At 37.5% G+C, this 16,443-nt stretch overlaps 1 protein-coding gene across 7 annotated transcripts in view; it reads right to left on the reverse strand.

Moving 5' to 3' along the window:
- Positions 1-7,624: 7,624 nt before the first annotated feature.
- The window catches only part of LOC111865188 (nucleolar protein 6), a 38,097-nt gene continuing 29,278 nt past the window's right edge, over positions 7,625-16,443 (reverse strand). For 6 of the 7 annotated variants that reach the window (XM_023853011.1, XM_023853010.1, XM_023853008.1 and 3 more), the window contains 6 exons: positions 15,316-15,569; positions 12,130-12,341; positions 11,127-11,324; positions 10,410-10,511; positions 9,559-9,720; positions 7,625-8,248 (listed from right to left, as the gene is read on the reverse strand). In XM_023853011.1, the coding sequence (XP_023708779.1) occupies positions 9,580-9,720; positions 10,410-10,511; positions 11,127-11,324; positions 12,130-12,341; positions 15,316-15,569 (907 nt within the window). In that variant the 3' untranslated portion in view covers positions 7,625-8,248; positions 9,559-9,579. The remainder of the gene's footprint in view (positions 8,249-9,558; positions 9,721-10,409; positions 10,512-11,126; positions 11,325-12,129; positions 12,342-15,315; positions 15,570-16,443) is intronic. The other variant, XM_023853009.1, reaches the window with a different exon arrangement.

The following is a 16,443-nucleotide window of genomic DNA, read 5'->3' on the forward strand; positions in this document are numbered from 1 at the left end:
TGAGAAGAATTAATTCAAATTTTGGTAGTGGAATATCTTTCACACAACTGGAATAGCAGCAGTATGACAACTCATTAGCAGGTTTCATAATGTTTTGCTATAAAGCAAAGAGACTTCCATTGGTAACTTGTAGTTTTGCATTAATATGGCAAAGGATGACCTCTTTACAAGAGCAGCAAAGCAGTGCTGAAGCGTGAACACTTATCAGAAGTAGCAGAGGCACTTTTTCTGTAAATGGCAAAATGATCACATAGGGATGGCAAGTAAACAGTGTCTGTAATTACATAAATAGTGGTAATCTAATTTACATCAAATATAGAATGCAGTTTTGGGGTTATAGCGGCAGATTCAGCTATTAATTATGCACCATGAATATTAAAGACATATATTACAGTGACTGCCTTGTGCGCACACACGCACACATTATATATGTATTCAACATCACTACTAGAGGAATTACTGTTAATACCAAATGTAAATGAATACAGGATAGTTGAAATGTATCTTTCTCCATATTTGTGTTTATATGTGTTCCTTGTTTTATACAAGTGTCAACTTTTCTGTTCTTTGAAGAGATGTTATGTTTTAATTGTGTATAATTTAAATTAGTCTAAAAGTGGTGCAATTTATTATTATAGGTCAAACTGCATTCTGTGGTCTATATTATAAGAATAAACATCCAATATGAAGAGTTATATGTATTATGACTGTGTATCATGGTGTTAAATTAATTATAAGTATGTTAGTAATATGTTACAAAGTATACACACCAAGAACAGTTCTGTATTAACACAGAATATTTATATATTCAGAGACTTGTTGTAGCATAAAATATTTGTACAGATTGAAAATTAACTTTCCACATTAGCTTCAAAAAGTATAAATGGTAGAAATGAAATGGTTGTAAGTACCCTAATAACACAAAAAACAATTTTTATTGTTCATGGATGATAGTGATTTATAACAGTATTGCAGTGTGAGTATGGGCATCAAAGTAAGATAGTTATCTTAGAGTTATATATTACTAGTTGTCCTTGTTTGTGATTTCTTAAACAAGTGCAGTTTCACACAGATGATGTAACTGAACTTGTAAAGAAATTCCAAACACTTCTATGGAGACTAAAAGCATATTTTAGAATGGAAAACTGAAAAGAATTATGAAAACCTATTAAAATGTTTGGAGTTTGTTGTATTTATTCAAGCAATGTGAGAGGCATGGATGAGGTGGTCAACACTGTTGCTCGTCATCAGTCTCATACATAAAATTCTGTGCTCAGTGTATGTTATACAAGGGTGTCTTTAACATTATGTCACAGTTTGAAACAGCTAAGACAGACATTGTGTATCTTGCACTAATTTCAAGAAAATGGCTTTAGAAACACAGTGTTGCTGGCCACAAGTAGTGATGAATTTAGCCACAAATCAATGCTCAAATGGCTCTCAGAGGAAGAGTCGCATGTCTGAGGATGGCATTAGCATCCAAGAATGATGCAATAATCAGTTATGTGCCAGATTTGGTTCATGCTCTCATCTAATAATTCAGGAGCTTGCTAATGAAGTAGGCGTATCATACAGGTCATGCAGATGCATCTCTGCCGGTGATTTGAATACATGGAAAGCATTGTCAAAATTTGTACTGTTTGATGGTCAGAAGTATCACATGACTATCTTGACCCTGTTCTTATTCCACAGAAGATTTGAACTTCCTTTCAAACATCACAACTGGCGATTAATCTTGAATTTTCACCTAGGATGTGGAAATGAAGCATCTTCATTCCAGTTCACTGCATCCAAAAAAGCACCTCAGGTGCAATAAAATATCAAGGTTCTGATTGCATTTTTTGATCACAGAGGTCTGATTTACCTAGGGTATCTTCCTAAAAGTCAGTCTGCAAATTGAAAGACTCGTGTGTGCGTGAGAGAGAGAGAGATAGAGAGATGTACAGTTAGAAAGCAGTGCTAGAAAACGTGGGAAAATGGTACATCACTCTGTTATAATGTGCACCTCTAGTACAAATAGTAAGTAATAAGTAGCCCTGTCTGTAGTTGAATGTCTGGTGGAACAGCATTTCTTTGTGAGATTGAGTTTCTCACAGCAGTGACTATGAAGAGTGGATGTTGTGCCTTATAGTCTGATAGAAGTTTACTGATGTTTCAGAGGAATGTAGTACCTCCACCTTAATGGGCAAAGAGTAAGCAAAAGCAGCCCTCGTTGCTGTGTGCTTGCTTGGTTTACTCTTCCACCTGGAAGGCAGATGCAGTATGTTCCTCCAGAACATCGCCGAACTTCTAACAGACTACACAGTGTAACATCTCACAGGACAGTACATTGGTATGATATCGCAATGTACCTACTCCCCTAATTTGGCCCCTTGTGATACATTCATACTTTTCCTAAACTGAAAACTGAATTTAAAAGAAGGACATTTTACAACAAGGGCATTACTGAAAATGTGACAATAAACTGAGAGCCATTCCAGAAATGAATTTTAGGCATGCTCCAAAAAAGCAAGAACAGTGGGATTGAGCTATTCTGTTGTGTGGAGACCACTGTGGAGGGAATACATTCCAAAGTTTGTGAGATCTCATATTGTGTTTGTTATTACTTTTTGATAGGCCTTCATACTGTAACTGAACAGTTTCCAATAATATTTGTGATCTGTAGGGTTATGCTCTTAACTTACAGCCTTCTGCAGCAGAATAGGTTGCACTTCAAGTTGCTACCTATCATGTGGATTAACTGTACATTCTTATAGCAGCAGAGGACTGTAACAGGACTCACTACATTTCTGTCTGTTTTAATTGTTTACTTTCTTTCACTGTATGTCATTTAAGAGTACAACAGAGAATACAATGGGTATATGTGAAATGACCAACTATAGAATAATACGTGTTGTTTTGAGTAAGTCCATTCTTGTACATAGTTACCACTTTTAACATCTGTACAGACTGTTGTGTGATAATGTCTGTGTAGTGTGTCATCTTTAAAATAGTTCAGTTCCTATATGCATTTCTTATTTTAAATCCACATTACTGCTGGATATGAAAACAACTACAACTTGCTCCTTTCATTATGGTCAAGTATCTGTTTCAGACTTACTATAGTCTTCAGTTGATTTATTTACCTAACTTTGTGTTCTATTTGGGTTATATTTTTATTTGAATGAACAGCAAAGTACCAAAGATGATCATTTCTGAGTCTTCTCATTACTACTAAGAGTTTGGGTGAGCCCTATTGTGTCTTTTTCTACCACTTCATGTACACAAACTGTCAGCAAATTATGTGAATACTAATTATTTTCTCAACGCTACATGACTGTGTCTTATGTAAATAATTCAAACGGATAAAAAATACCTGTGTTTAGATTTATGAGCTAATTACTGGTCCTAATGTACCCACATATTAATTGAAGTTTCATCCTTTGTTTTCACTAATGCTTTCACTTTGGTTTTTCCTGGAAACAAGCAGTATTTCTCGTAGTATCCTCTGAGCATATTTCTACAATAGTACACTCAGTACAGTATATTATAGTATAGTACAGTGACTGAATCCGTACTGTGTGTGATGCCTTCCTTAGTAAGGAGACAATTTTACTATTCTTTTTCAAATTTATTCGTGGTAAAACTCGTGAAATTGTGTCATGTGGTAAGTGGGAATTCTGGAATGCAAGTAACAACTTATCTTAACAAGTTTGATGACACTTGGTAAAATAAAAGACTTTCCAGATTTCAGTAAAATTAGATGGTTTGATAATGGGAGAATGGTGACTGATTTTCATAAGATAATGCTGTATTGTTTCATGCTGATACTCGTGAGAATAGAAACGATTAAGTGTGAAAATGTAACATTTACAGGAGTAGTTGCATCTCAGAATAGTCTGCTGGGTATAAAAGACTGTAGACATATTGGTTTTATATTTCAATAAGAATTTGTTAAAATCCACCTTTTATTAAAATCATAGATGTACCACTACAGACCATAATTGAAATGAACAAAAAAAAAAACAACTGGGAAAGCTCTTATCAAACCATCTCATTTTGAAGCAACTTTGGACTTGCATACTTCACATGAAATGTATTGCATGGGGGGGTTGGAGAGAAAATATCCAAACAGTTTCTATTACAAATCCGCTACTTTAAAATACTCTTATACTGATCACAACCTAAATAGATAATTCTATATTGATACCCAAGGCTTCATATTCTCTCAGTATATTCACACAACTCACAGCCCATTACAAATTTAAATGCTGCAAACCCAAAGTGCACACAAATATGAAGAGATGGTGAAATGGTAAAAAAGGCCTGGGGGGAAAAGTAAACAGAACCAAACTGAAAATTATTACAAGGGCAGAGTTCAACTTAAGATGGATCTGAAAACAAACCAAATCCTATAAAACGGTATATTACACATTCATGAAAAACACAATGAAAAACTTCATTCGGATAATCAACAAAAGTCCAGAAACTATTACAAAATACACAGTATGAAAACTGGTAGGGAGGGAGGGTTCAACATGGGCTTTAAGCCTTTATTTCAACCTAAATGGTACATCATAGTAGATGCGTCCTTGCAGCAAATACCATCCATGTCAGTCATTACAACTGGGGAACCAACCACAAATACCAAGACTGACAAATTACCCTTCAGTTAGGCAAACATACTCTGCCAAAAACATAAATAACAAAATTTATTCAATCTCATGCAGGTAGATATCTCTAATTTTGCAGTTTCCTTTAAGACGTGATTCCTAGCACATCCCTTCTTTATTCATTGGCCCCAACAATCCCTATATGAATAACTTTATTTTTAATTCTGCATAGTCTTAATCTCATATTAACCTTCACACTTGGCAATTTAACCTTCCGTCTTGCTGGCCTACACGTTCGGCGTCACTTTTGACTGCCCTACCTGGTGCTGCCACTGCTGAAGTTGTTAGGTCATGGCTGGTTCTGGCTTGACCAGGCTCCACCGCTTCATCCTTCCATTGAGATTACAGGGGGTTTGAATTTCAGGATGGGACCTGCTGTTATGGGCGCCAGCAAACAGCTAGTGGCGGTTTGCGATTCATTGTAAAGGGGGGAAGGTGTGAGTGGGTGAAAGCTGGTGATGGGTTTGACTACCTAGTGGAGATGAGTCTCTCCTTAGGTCAGCTACCGGTCAGGCTCGGACAAGCGAGGGTGCAGCACCTCTAAAAAACACAATTCACTGTGCCACTACAACACTTTATTGCTCTTCTTACAGGCACTCGGCTGTACAAATTCACACAATCAGATCCAGTTTCGGCTTTCAAGCAGCTGGTGTTGCACTTGCACAAATTGTACACGATAAGCTCGACTTACACCTGTCCGCTTATGGATTAAGCCAAATCCCGGTATGAGTTGTTACGAGAAAAATGTGGTACTTAGAATTTTCTTTGGCGCATGAGATGCGGGATTTGCCTCCGCCAAGTTCTGAAGTTGATAGATGACTAAAAATCTTAGAATGGACTGTCTGCCAAGCCAGAGATCCTAACTACGTTGTATCCGCCTGTTCTCCTCTCCTCCTAATTTACCTGATAGGCTGATTCAAATAAGATGAGTTGGCTTAATTTTGATTCTGGCCAATGACCGATTGTTTTAGAGGGAATCTCGCCTTAAAAGACCAAACAGCGAAAGTGACAGCGATGCAACTTATGAGGGGTCGCTAATGATCTCCTGGCACTCCCACCTTTGACTTACGGCTGGTAGAAACTGTCACTTCTCGAATTCTCAAAGTGTCTTGCCGCTGTAAGTCAAATTCTCAATTTCTAAAGAAACTCAGTGGGGTTCCTTGAAGTATAATTTCTGCCCTTCTGGAAAATAACACCAGATGCTTGGACACAAGGACTAGCATAAGTCCTTGTCCGCACAAGTTTGGTCTATCTGCTCATCGCCTACTCCTTGTTCTGACTGTGTCTTAAACCTCTGTTTCTTCATAATTCTTAGTATCTACTCTATCAGCTACTGAAATAAAAGGAGGGGGAGGGGAAGGATTTCAATGGTGCGGTTACAGCAACGATTTTCATTATACATTGCTTCATGATAATAAATGCCTACCTTGAAAGAACACAATTTGGAACAGTTACAAGTAACCTGCATAGGCATATCCAGACAGAAACATTTTAACAAACAGCACCACACATGAGATGACACTAGACTGAATTGCTTCCTCCTTAAAAAGGCAAAGTTGTCATTGTGCATAACTAATTAAGCACTATGCCATGAAGACATATGGGGGAGTGCATGTCTAGATCCACATTCTTGACCTCTGCATTAGTTGGTGGTGATTAGCCCTTAGCTTAAATACAATTAAAATTATGTACAGATTTTTTCTGCTGGTCATGATGGGCTTTCCACTGTCACTGTGACTGCATTTTGACTTATAGTTTTTGCTTAATCTTGAATGCTGTATATATGATACAACTGTCATGGCTTATGTTGTCTATAATGTATTGATATTCTATCATGACTGGCTGTGTTTCTGCTCCTAAGTTCATTTAATGTTTTCTTAGGATGGCTATGGAGCTTAGTATCTTGGCGTTTCCTTGTATGATGTTAAATTATGTTGTGTCCTTAATCATGTCCCTCCACAATCTGATTATAATTGAGTTGATGGATCTGTAATCTATATTCAAGCTTACGCTAACACGTTTGCTTTGATCGCCTGTTGGGTTCCAGTGACCAACACAGGACATCTATATATAATTTTAATTTTTATTTAATTTTATCCCAATCAGTTGGATATACCAGTTTGAAATATTTAACACATTTTTAAAGCAGTATAAAACAACCACTTAATCTGTGCATATAAGGGTTATTAACAAAAGAGAAAGAAGCACACCATATTTTTCAGTTTATTGTAACACACAGTGAAAAGTACATATATGGATCCATATAAGGCAAGGTAAGGTTGTCCCTGTGCTCAACGTATTAAGCACTGCACCATGAAGGAGTATGGGGCAGTGGACATATATATCCACATTTTCTTCACCTTGGCACTAGATGGAGGTAAGTGGTCAGCTTCACACCACAGCTGCTTTACCCCCAGGGGAAAGAGCCCCTTGTACCCATTGGATAGCAGGTTGGGTGGACCCCAGAGCCGGCCTGGACGATTTGAAGAGAAAATTCTTGACCCTACCTGGACTTGAAATCTGACCCCTCTTTCTAAGGGACCCAGCAGAGTAGGTTTCTTCCCTCACTTGAGGACAGAAACAGATCTAGTTTCCGAAACGTTTTTTCTTAGTTATTTAGAATCCGGACAATGGACAAAGTCCGAAAATCCAGTATCTGTGTGTGTTATACACCATCGTCAAAACCCTATAGTAACTACTGTATGTGGTTTGTTAATGTACTGCCTGATGATGGCTGCATTAGCTGAAACATGTTGTGACACTGTACAACCAATAAACTCAGTTATGCACAGTGAAATGTAAGCAAGTTGTCTGGTATATATCGTGTTTAACAGGAAAAACAAACTCGTATATAGCAACTCCAAGTATAATACAACACCCTGTATACAAAGGGTACTCCAGATATATCAGAGGCAGTCAGGTGGATGGATGTCACACACATGTGAATGAAGGCCACAATATTCCCAAAAGGCAACGTTTTGCAAAACTTTGTTATTTTTATTAACAAATATAAAACCACTCATGTACATGCAGGCTTGATTTATCAATAAACTTCCATATAAAAATTAAAGAATGGGAAAGGGATACAACCTGATACTATGACTTAGGAAACATATGAAGGTTAAAACACTACACAAAAAGTTGTTGAAATTAAGGATGCACTACCATGGACAGGTGTTACATATGGATGACAAAAGGGTCCAAGAGATTCCAAATATAAAGATGATGAATAAGTAAGCCATTAGGGACAGCAGTGACAACAGAGATGGCCTAAGTTTGAGAAGATTACACAGTAGGGTCAGTGGATATATAAATAAATAATGGAAGTGCTTATGGGAGGCAGAAGAGACTGGATAGGGCACTGTTAGATGGCCCACTCTGATCGATGATGATGATGATTCAGAACATCCGTCATTATCATTCTCTTTCTGTAAAGTTGCTCCATCTCTGAACAGGACAGTAATCCACTTCCTGTATACATTTTTCCAATTTATTAACTGTATCTCAATTTCTCTTCCCTAAAACCTCTGGCACCTTGCCTCACTCCTTACCCTGGTCCTGGGATTGGGTTTAGCTCCATCTAATACTGTTACCTGCTGATGAAAGCAGATTCAGATTCAGAAATGTGTCCATAAACAAAAGAAGACAATGAAAAATGTTCAATATATGTGTCAGATCAATGTTAAAGACATCAACAACATGATTTATAGTTTCTCTGTACATCCTACTGGAGGTCACTCCATCTTGACAGAGAACATCTCTATGATGTCACACCCATAGCAGTAAGACTGCATTTCCACAAATACAGGAGGTGGAAGCATTATTAGTCCCAATAAGCACAGAGTCCTAAAATTCTTGACACTGCCAAAAGTAGGTGCTGTCCCAGCTTACATAGTTATTATAGGTGAAATCAAGGGATACTGGGTTTTCGGACTTTGTCCATCATCCGGATTCTAAATAATTAAGAAAAAAAAAACAATGTTTCGGAAACTGGATCTGTTTCCGACCTCAGGTGAGGGAAGACACATACTCTGTTGGGTCCCTTAGAAAGAGCTAGACTCAATCACTGGACACCCAACAGAGTAGGTGTCTTCCCTCACCTGAGGATGGAAACAGATTCAGTTTCCGAAACGTTTTTTTTCTTAATTATTTAGAATCCGGATGATGGACAAAGTCTCTGTGTGTTATACACCATCGTCAGAACCCTACAGTATCTACTTGAAATCAAGGGCTGTCCAATCTGTATTCAATCTTTTGTAATAAACAAGTCATTAATGATACTCCTCTGGAGCTTTTGCACTATACACATTCAAGTTCATGTGCCAGCTCCAACCACTGCTTCACCAAGGTGACTGCAGAACCCACAATACCTCACCCTGGAGACAGGGTATACAGCAATGTTTACTTGTTCCAAAATTATCCTACAATATTTTATCTTTAATCTTCTATCTTACTTTTACACTTTCAATTTATCACTTCTCTTTCCTCCTAGAATACTTCCAACAGTAGTGTGCAACATAAAACCATCACGATATGTCCTTAATAAAAGGCCAATATAAAATTCAGCTTTTAACTTCAAGGAGGATTATCCACCTAATATACTTCGAAGTTCAGAATGGAATCAAAACAAACCTCAACGTTATGTTTCATTATAATTATCAGAATTTTAATTGAGCCAGGAAAATTTTTGGTAGTTATTTGTTCCACTTCTAAAATAAAATAATGTCCCTGGCACCAATACACTCACATGACACTGAAGTAAACATTTAAATATACAGATAAAACATATTGAATACTGTCATTTTGTCACACGTTACCATAACAGTAACCCCCAAATAAAAACGTGAACAAGGATCATGTGTTCTATTTTATTAAAATTGGGCTTCCCTCTTAAGCACGTTCTCACCTCTTTCAGCAGTGACATTCTTCACAGTGCACTGCCAGATTTCACATCAATGGTTGAAACAACACCCTTTCCCAAAATATAGAAATCATCTATAATTGCATCAACATTCAATTCAACTTTGGAACCATCTTTAGAAGGTTTGTGACAGTTTATATGTGACACCTGAAATTGAAAAGAAAAAAAAAAGTGTCAAGGATCTGTCAATAGAAATATAAAACAGAGTCAAGTGATTCTTAAGAACTTCTACTACCAATAATTTATATAACACTCTTGAACTGTAATGTAACAATTGCACCTAGCATAAGACATTTTCACAGCAATTACACAATTATTTGAAGACAAAGATTAAAAAAAGTCCTGTTCTTCACATATGTAACTTAGGCCAAAATGCAACACCCTGCCTTTAGCATAATGACCATGTATTTTAATTGTTTCTAATGTACCTCAGTGTTCTGCATTATCCCACTACACACTGAAATACTGATGCAATGAGAGTAATAGTGAGTTCTGAAGATGCAACAGGAACACTATCCAGCTACATGGCGCTACTTTCCAGAAGACCATAATCTTAAGAATACAAGCATTTTCTAAAAACTGTGCAGGGCAAGACATGAATAAGTCATTTAACAAAACAAAAAAATTGTGTTTATTTTCTTATCTTATATAAAACACTGAATTATTTATTTATAGAATATGTAATATTCCAATATTTTTATTATCAACAAATTCAAATATTCTAATTTATGTCATGTTTGGGAAATTTACTCAGCATTAGAGTCCTCAAGTCTGGGTTGCTTCAGCACAGTTCTAATGGTGAAATACCAATTTCACAAGACTTGGCATTTACTTACTTTAAAATCTTTTGGCAATAAGGCTGACGGCTTCCAAAGTACAGGAATGATATTACCTCCATACATATCATAGAAAAATAGTGCATAATCACTGTAATTCTCCTACAAGGAAACACAGAACATGAAATTAATACTTAAATGCAAAATATTATATCGCATAAGATGCTGGGACACCAATATTCACTTCCTAGCAATCTAGACCATAAATGTATTTATTTTAACATACATATGCTATACTCTATTCTTTGTTGGTTATGTATACTTCCCATCACAGCAAAACCCAATTCAGTATTTCTCAGGGGGCCAGTGGATCTTATTTGACATACTATAACAGTGGCAGATGACAGAGTGTGATATGAATACTAAAATGTATAAATCCTTATATGAAACAAATGCAGAACATTCAGTTACTTAGGTCAAAGGAAGAGAAGAAAAAAAAAAACAAGTTTAAGACTGAAAGCAGTGAAGTATATTCCACTGTATGCCATACAGAGCTTGACTTATGCCTAACATATCTCATTTTGAAGTAAATTAATAATAAAGTGGACATTTTAACACCTATCATTGATGTCATTCACATCAGTTGTGCAAAATTTTCTTTTAGGAATGATATAATGGCTCATAAAATAAAAACTGTTCCATTTACAAGGTAATGGAGTTCTTACAATGAAAAATGACAGTTAAAAGTAATACTTCCAGTCTTTTATATGTGCTTACCCTTAGCTCTGCTAGAAAGCAGTTAACAGGGTTGAAGCCTGTAACTGGGATCTTTTCTCCAGGCTCTTTGAGATAAGACTGAAGCTGACAATTTGACTTGTCAGACTTTACATCCACTGCTTCATAGCGACGAGAATTCAGCTTGGGGAACAAATGTATTAGCACATCAAAAGCTTCTAGAGATGGCCGAAAGATTTGCTGCAAGAACACAAAGAAACGCATGATATGAAGTTTTTCTGTGTCAGCAATGAACTGCCTCCTCCAACCTCCTAACCCAAAATTCAATGTAGGCTCAATTTATTCAGTTCTAACTTTTGGAGCTTTCACTCAGCTTAAAATTATGCTGGACTCAGAAATGTTATTGTATCCGACATGCTATTAATATGCAAGTTCCAAGGTAAGATGTAGTTGCCAGATTTCACTCATTTCATGCAGTAATCCTTTCTGTAAGATTTGAGGTTTTAACGGCGGTAACTATGAAGAAAGCAGTCTTCTGGGATGTGGCACCGTGTAGATGTGGTGTTAACCGACGTTTCGGAGGAACGTATCGCCTCCATATTCAGGGTAGAAGGAAAAATAAGAAATCTGCAAGCGAACAGACCGTGAGAACTGGTGCAATCAGTCTCCCTGAAGGAGGCAATACGTTCCTCCGAAACGTTGGTTAACACCACATCTACATGGTGCCACATCCCAGAAGACTGCTTTCTTCACAGTAATCCTTTTTAGTTACTGTATCAGTGCCCATTTAGTGTCTATAACCTATGACATTTAGAGTTTATGCTGAGCACTTATGATATGTATATGTCCTTATGAATTTATGTTGGAGAATCTGAGTCAAGCACCAGGGCACAGATCCCGTATATATTACTCAGCACTAACTGTACAAAGGATCTGTTGCAGAAAGAGCTGTCATAAATGTTCCATTTAATGTTTTATGTAGTAACTTTCCACACACACTAATGCCTTTTGCTGTTGATGTGCCCTGACATCAATGTAAACTAACCTTCCAATCTGATTTTATGGCTGAGAACAACAGGCTTTCTATAACTCTAAGAGCCTCCCCAGCAAGCATGGCCGCACGTATAAGTATCTGCAGAGATGGAGCTTCCTTTGTCCAGATGGAATTTTTCTTGTCATATGGCGTTGATAAGAACAAAGGAGGCAATGTAGAGCGGTGACTGTGAAACCATGTTTCAATTTCCAGGATATCTTCTCCTGCAGACAGAATCAGTTACACTATACTGAAATGAGGAACTTAACATATATGAAGGACACAAAAAGTGTTTCAAGAGGAAAATGAAACAGAACTAATCATTAACCCTTTAACAACCAGGTACCACATTATCAGCTGACACTCCCACATCAGGTTTATACAGTGCACAAAGAAAAAAAATCCAGCATGACTATATTGATACAAAATACTGTATTGCCCTGTGTACTGACATCTCTGTAGATTTCTGAGAAAGTACTGTCACATGTCAGGGTGGGGGGTAAATGTGACGAAAATAATGGGTTCTGGATCAGATAATTGGATTTATTAGCACTTTGGTTACAAGATCTCTCTTAATTACAATCAACACAGTGCTATCACTGATTTACACACTTTCCAGTTCACCGTTCCACACACACTAGGATTCTCTCTTCATCAGTCGTCTCCTGGCAATAGGTCTCAGTGGAGAAACTTAACACTTCTAATCACTATGAAGCCTTCTTGCCATTTCTTGTTCAGTGACCTTCAATCACCCTGGAACCTCAGAACTCAACTAAAAACTCTTGTCTATTACTCACTCCTCCAGCTTATAACTGCCCGCAAATGACCTTTGTTGTCCCCTATAAACCTTCGGAGCGGACCTACAGAAAACACATCATGTGGTCGCTATCCACTGTTGTGTTTCATCATTGTGCCTGTGCAGAACTGTGTTTACTGAGCCATTGCCTAGAAGTGGGTTGCATAACACTGTTCTGAAAGGTGAAAAGGTCTTGAAGACCAAAATTTGGTTTTTGGGTAGGATGTACCAACTCAAAGACACTATAACAAATATATCAAATAACAATATATATATTAAATACTAAATGCGAATACAATGTAAGTCCGTGGAGGTAATGGGCCTCCGGCAATCAACTAATCAAAATTGTACAGACCAGGAAAAGAGCGAATCGACTGAACAGTTCAAGCTCCCACAATAGAATGGATCACTCTTGTTGGACCTCAGCCATCTGGAACCAGGAAGTGGAACGGTGGAAGGGGGAAGGTAGTGGGGGGGGGCACTCTGACATAACACAGACACGGCGTTACAGTTCCATTCTTTCATCTGTGCATTTTAGGGTGTTTATCGAGCCGTTGCCTGGCAATGAGTTGACACGTCACAGTATTATTTGTAGACACAAGGAGTCACACACAGAAGAATATTGTAGGATGACTTTTTTACACAAATTCTTAACTATTGGTGAAAGCCTTAAACTATAGCCAAACTGTATATAAAAGATGGTGTAATTATTCCTCATAATGAAGACAAATTTCAAATTATAACCAGGAGCCAACTGTCCCAAAATAACAGGCATGCCAACCCAGATACAAACATCTGAATAGTGAAGTTACATGGTTCAGAGGGTCCAAGTTTCTAAGTTGTAAACTTAAATTTATTTCTGTTATGAGTACAGAGGCATGGAAGCATACAAGGGGCATGGCAGTATAGGTCCATGCATTCACAACCTCAGCTCTAGATGTATGTGCCATCAGCTTCATTATCTGCCAATCAGTAACTTCCAGGGAAAAACCCCGTGTACCCCTTCGACAAGAAGCTACTAAATCCCAAGGATATTCTGGACATGGTGAAAGTATGAAGAATCAACATCCTTGCTTGGAACGGAGCCCTGGTCATCTAGTCTGCAACACATCACTTTACTAAAAAAGAATATGTTTCTAAGCAAATTTAATGTTCCCAATTTGGAACTACCTATGTAAAGCAGAAATGAAAGCTATATTAGTCTTAACCTTTGCATAGACAGACCAGAATGGTTAGCTACCTGCCCCAGTCACCTTACCTCCCCTCCCCCCCAAAGGGTTAGATGTGGTGGCAAAAAGAAAAGTCAGTGTCTCTGGTAGGACTCAAATTGCAGTCAACCAGACTCTAGGCTGTCACTATACTATCCCAGCTCTCCTATGTAATACAAAAAGACTTAATATTCCTTGGTCCTTATATGTGAACCCTTTGCATATTTAAATGTGCAGTGGAGAAAAAACAGAACTCACATAAGCAACAGCATTTCGACACTGACAAGAAAAAGCATTGTATACTTCATCACCATAAACCATCCTGATGACAACTGGTGGACTCAGTATAGAATAACATGATTCCGTCTCCTGTTAATGTTTATGTTGAACCTCTCTCTAGCAGGTGCTTCTTCCTTTCTCAGTTATTCCATTCACAAGCACATCTTCCCTTGTGGAACAACTAAAATATACCTAATATTTTTTTCCTTTTGAATTTAATATATGAATTTGTTGTAAGGCACCTTTTCATTTAAACAAAATGATAACCTCTTTTTTATTTGAAAACAAGGAGTATGATAGAACATTTACAACAATAAAGAGTCCAGTACAAATTCTTTAAAATATAATGGAAACTACCAAACAGAGAATAGACTGAAAAGGAAAACATGATCATTTAAATTTATAGAACACCTTCACTCTCATAAACAGTCATAATCATTTACCATATACATGTCCAAAACTCCAAAGATATGTTTGGTAATTTAAGTTTATGCTTTGATAAGGTGTTTTTTTTTTTCTGGCCGCGCCTCTGAGCAAACAGCACCTTCCACCATCACTAGAAGGTGGTTGTAGCTACATTTCGTGATTTTGGATATGTACTTCTTTTTCATTCAGTTCATTCAGTATTCATTTCTTTATTGTGAAATACTGCTAAAAATGGTTGGCTGGCAGGTAAGCCACCTGAGAAAGTGCTGGAAGTGAAAGTGTTAAAACTGATGATTGTAAATACTAGTTTAGTTCTGTATTCTTGCACACTGTCTTTGAAATGCTTCATGTAAGCATCCCAGCAATTAATATAATTAAATGGTTGTGTTTTATGATAAACATCCATACTACCACGGAATGAAACTAGTACCACACATATGCCATGATAAATACAGAAACTGATAGATTCAACACTAAGAAAATACTCACTGGTCATCTCAGCATTTAGGTTGAGAATAACAGGCTCAGTCTGCCAGTTGGTGTGAGCCAAAAGGTGAAGGAACCGAAAGAACCCAAGCTGTGGCTGGTTTGGTGGCTGATATGGTTCTGGCATCAGGTAAAGGGATGCGACTAACAACTCAATACACATTTCTGGGAAGTGGTGAGGATCCAGCAACTGTGATGACATCCAACGCTTCGCAAGGCAACAAGTTGGACCATATGATGAGCACTGTTGGTGCAGGCTATCATAAACAAAAGAAAATGTCAGATATGTAACAAGTATTCAGAATTTAATAATGTTTCAGTCTTAAACAGCAATGCTATAACTCACTGACTGAGTCACTCACCAACCAACCAACTCAACCCAACTCAACTACTCACCTGACTTCACTGTCATGCTTATAACATCTCAGCACGGACCATAGAAAACACAGTTCCTGTGTTGCTGTATCCAATTGTTGCCATGGAAACACTCTTGTTTGAGAAGCCGTTACATATTTATGGCTGTTGTATATTTGCTTATCTCGCTGTCTTTGCCCAGAAATGAGTCTGCATTCCACAATATTTTGATGTCCAAAATGGGGTTTCAAATAAAGCAGTAATCATAAATGTTCACAGATATCAAAAACTGAATATAGTTAACACAGTTTTGGGTTATCGGCAACACCAAATGTCTTCAAAACTTGGTCAGTGAAAACAAAGGTACATGCAGAAACAAGTAGCAGAGCTCCTATAAAACACATTCACACTTCCAAACTTGCTCTTATATATGAGGTTGGAACTTTAATAGTGGTTACACTGCTGTAGAGACGACATGCAACGGAACCAAATAATGTCGCTTATACCACACGTTAGTTACATACCTACCTTGCCTCAGAGCAAATGGACTCTCCCTTCTCACATCACGCGCATGCGCAGTGATGAGAAGAACAGAGCCTCGTGTTAGCTAGCGGTCTAATGTAGTGTTGTCACGATGTTTTTGAAACAGGAACAACGCAGTTGCATAAAGATTAAATGTGCAAGAGGCTGTACAGCACAATAGTGTCATCAAGGTCTTCAAGAGGCTTGCGGGGAATCTGCAGTGCCTTACAGAACAGTGGCAAGGCAGGTAAAAGC

The sequence above is a fragment of the Cryptotermes secundus genome, unplaced genomic scaffold, assembly GCF_002891405.2.
Source record: "Cryptotermes secundus unplaced genomic scaffold, Csec_1.0 scaffold238, whole genome shotgun sequence".
In the NCBI taxonomy this organism is placed as follows: domain Eukaryota; kingdom Metazoa; phylum Arthropoda; class Insecta; order Blattodea; family Kalotermitidae; genus Cryptotermes; species Cryptotermes secundus.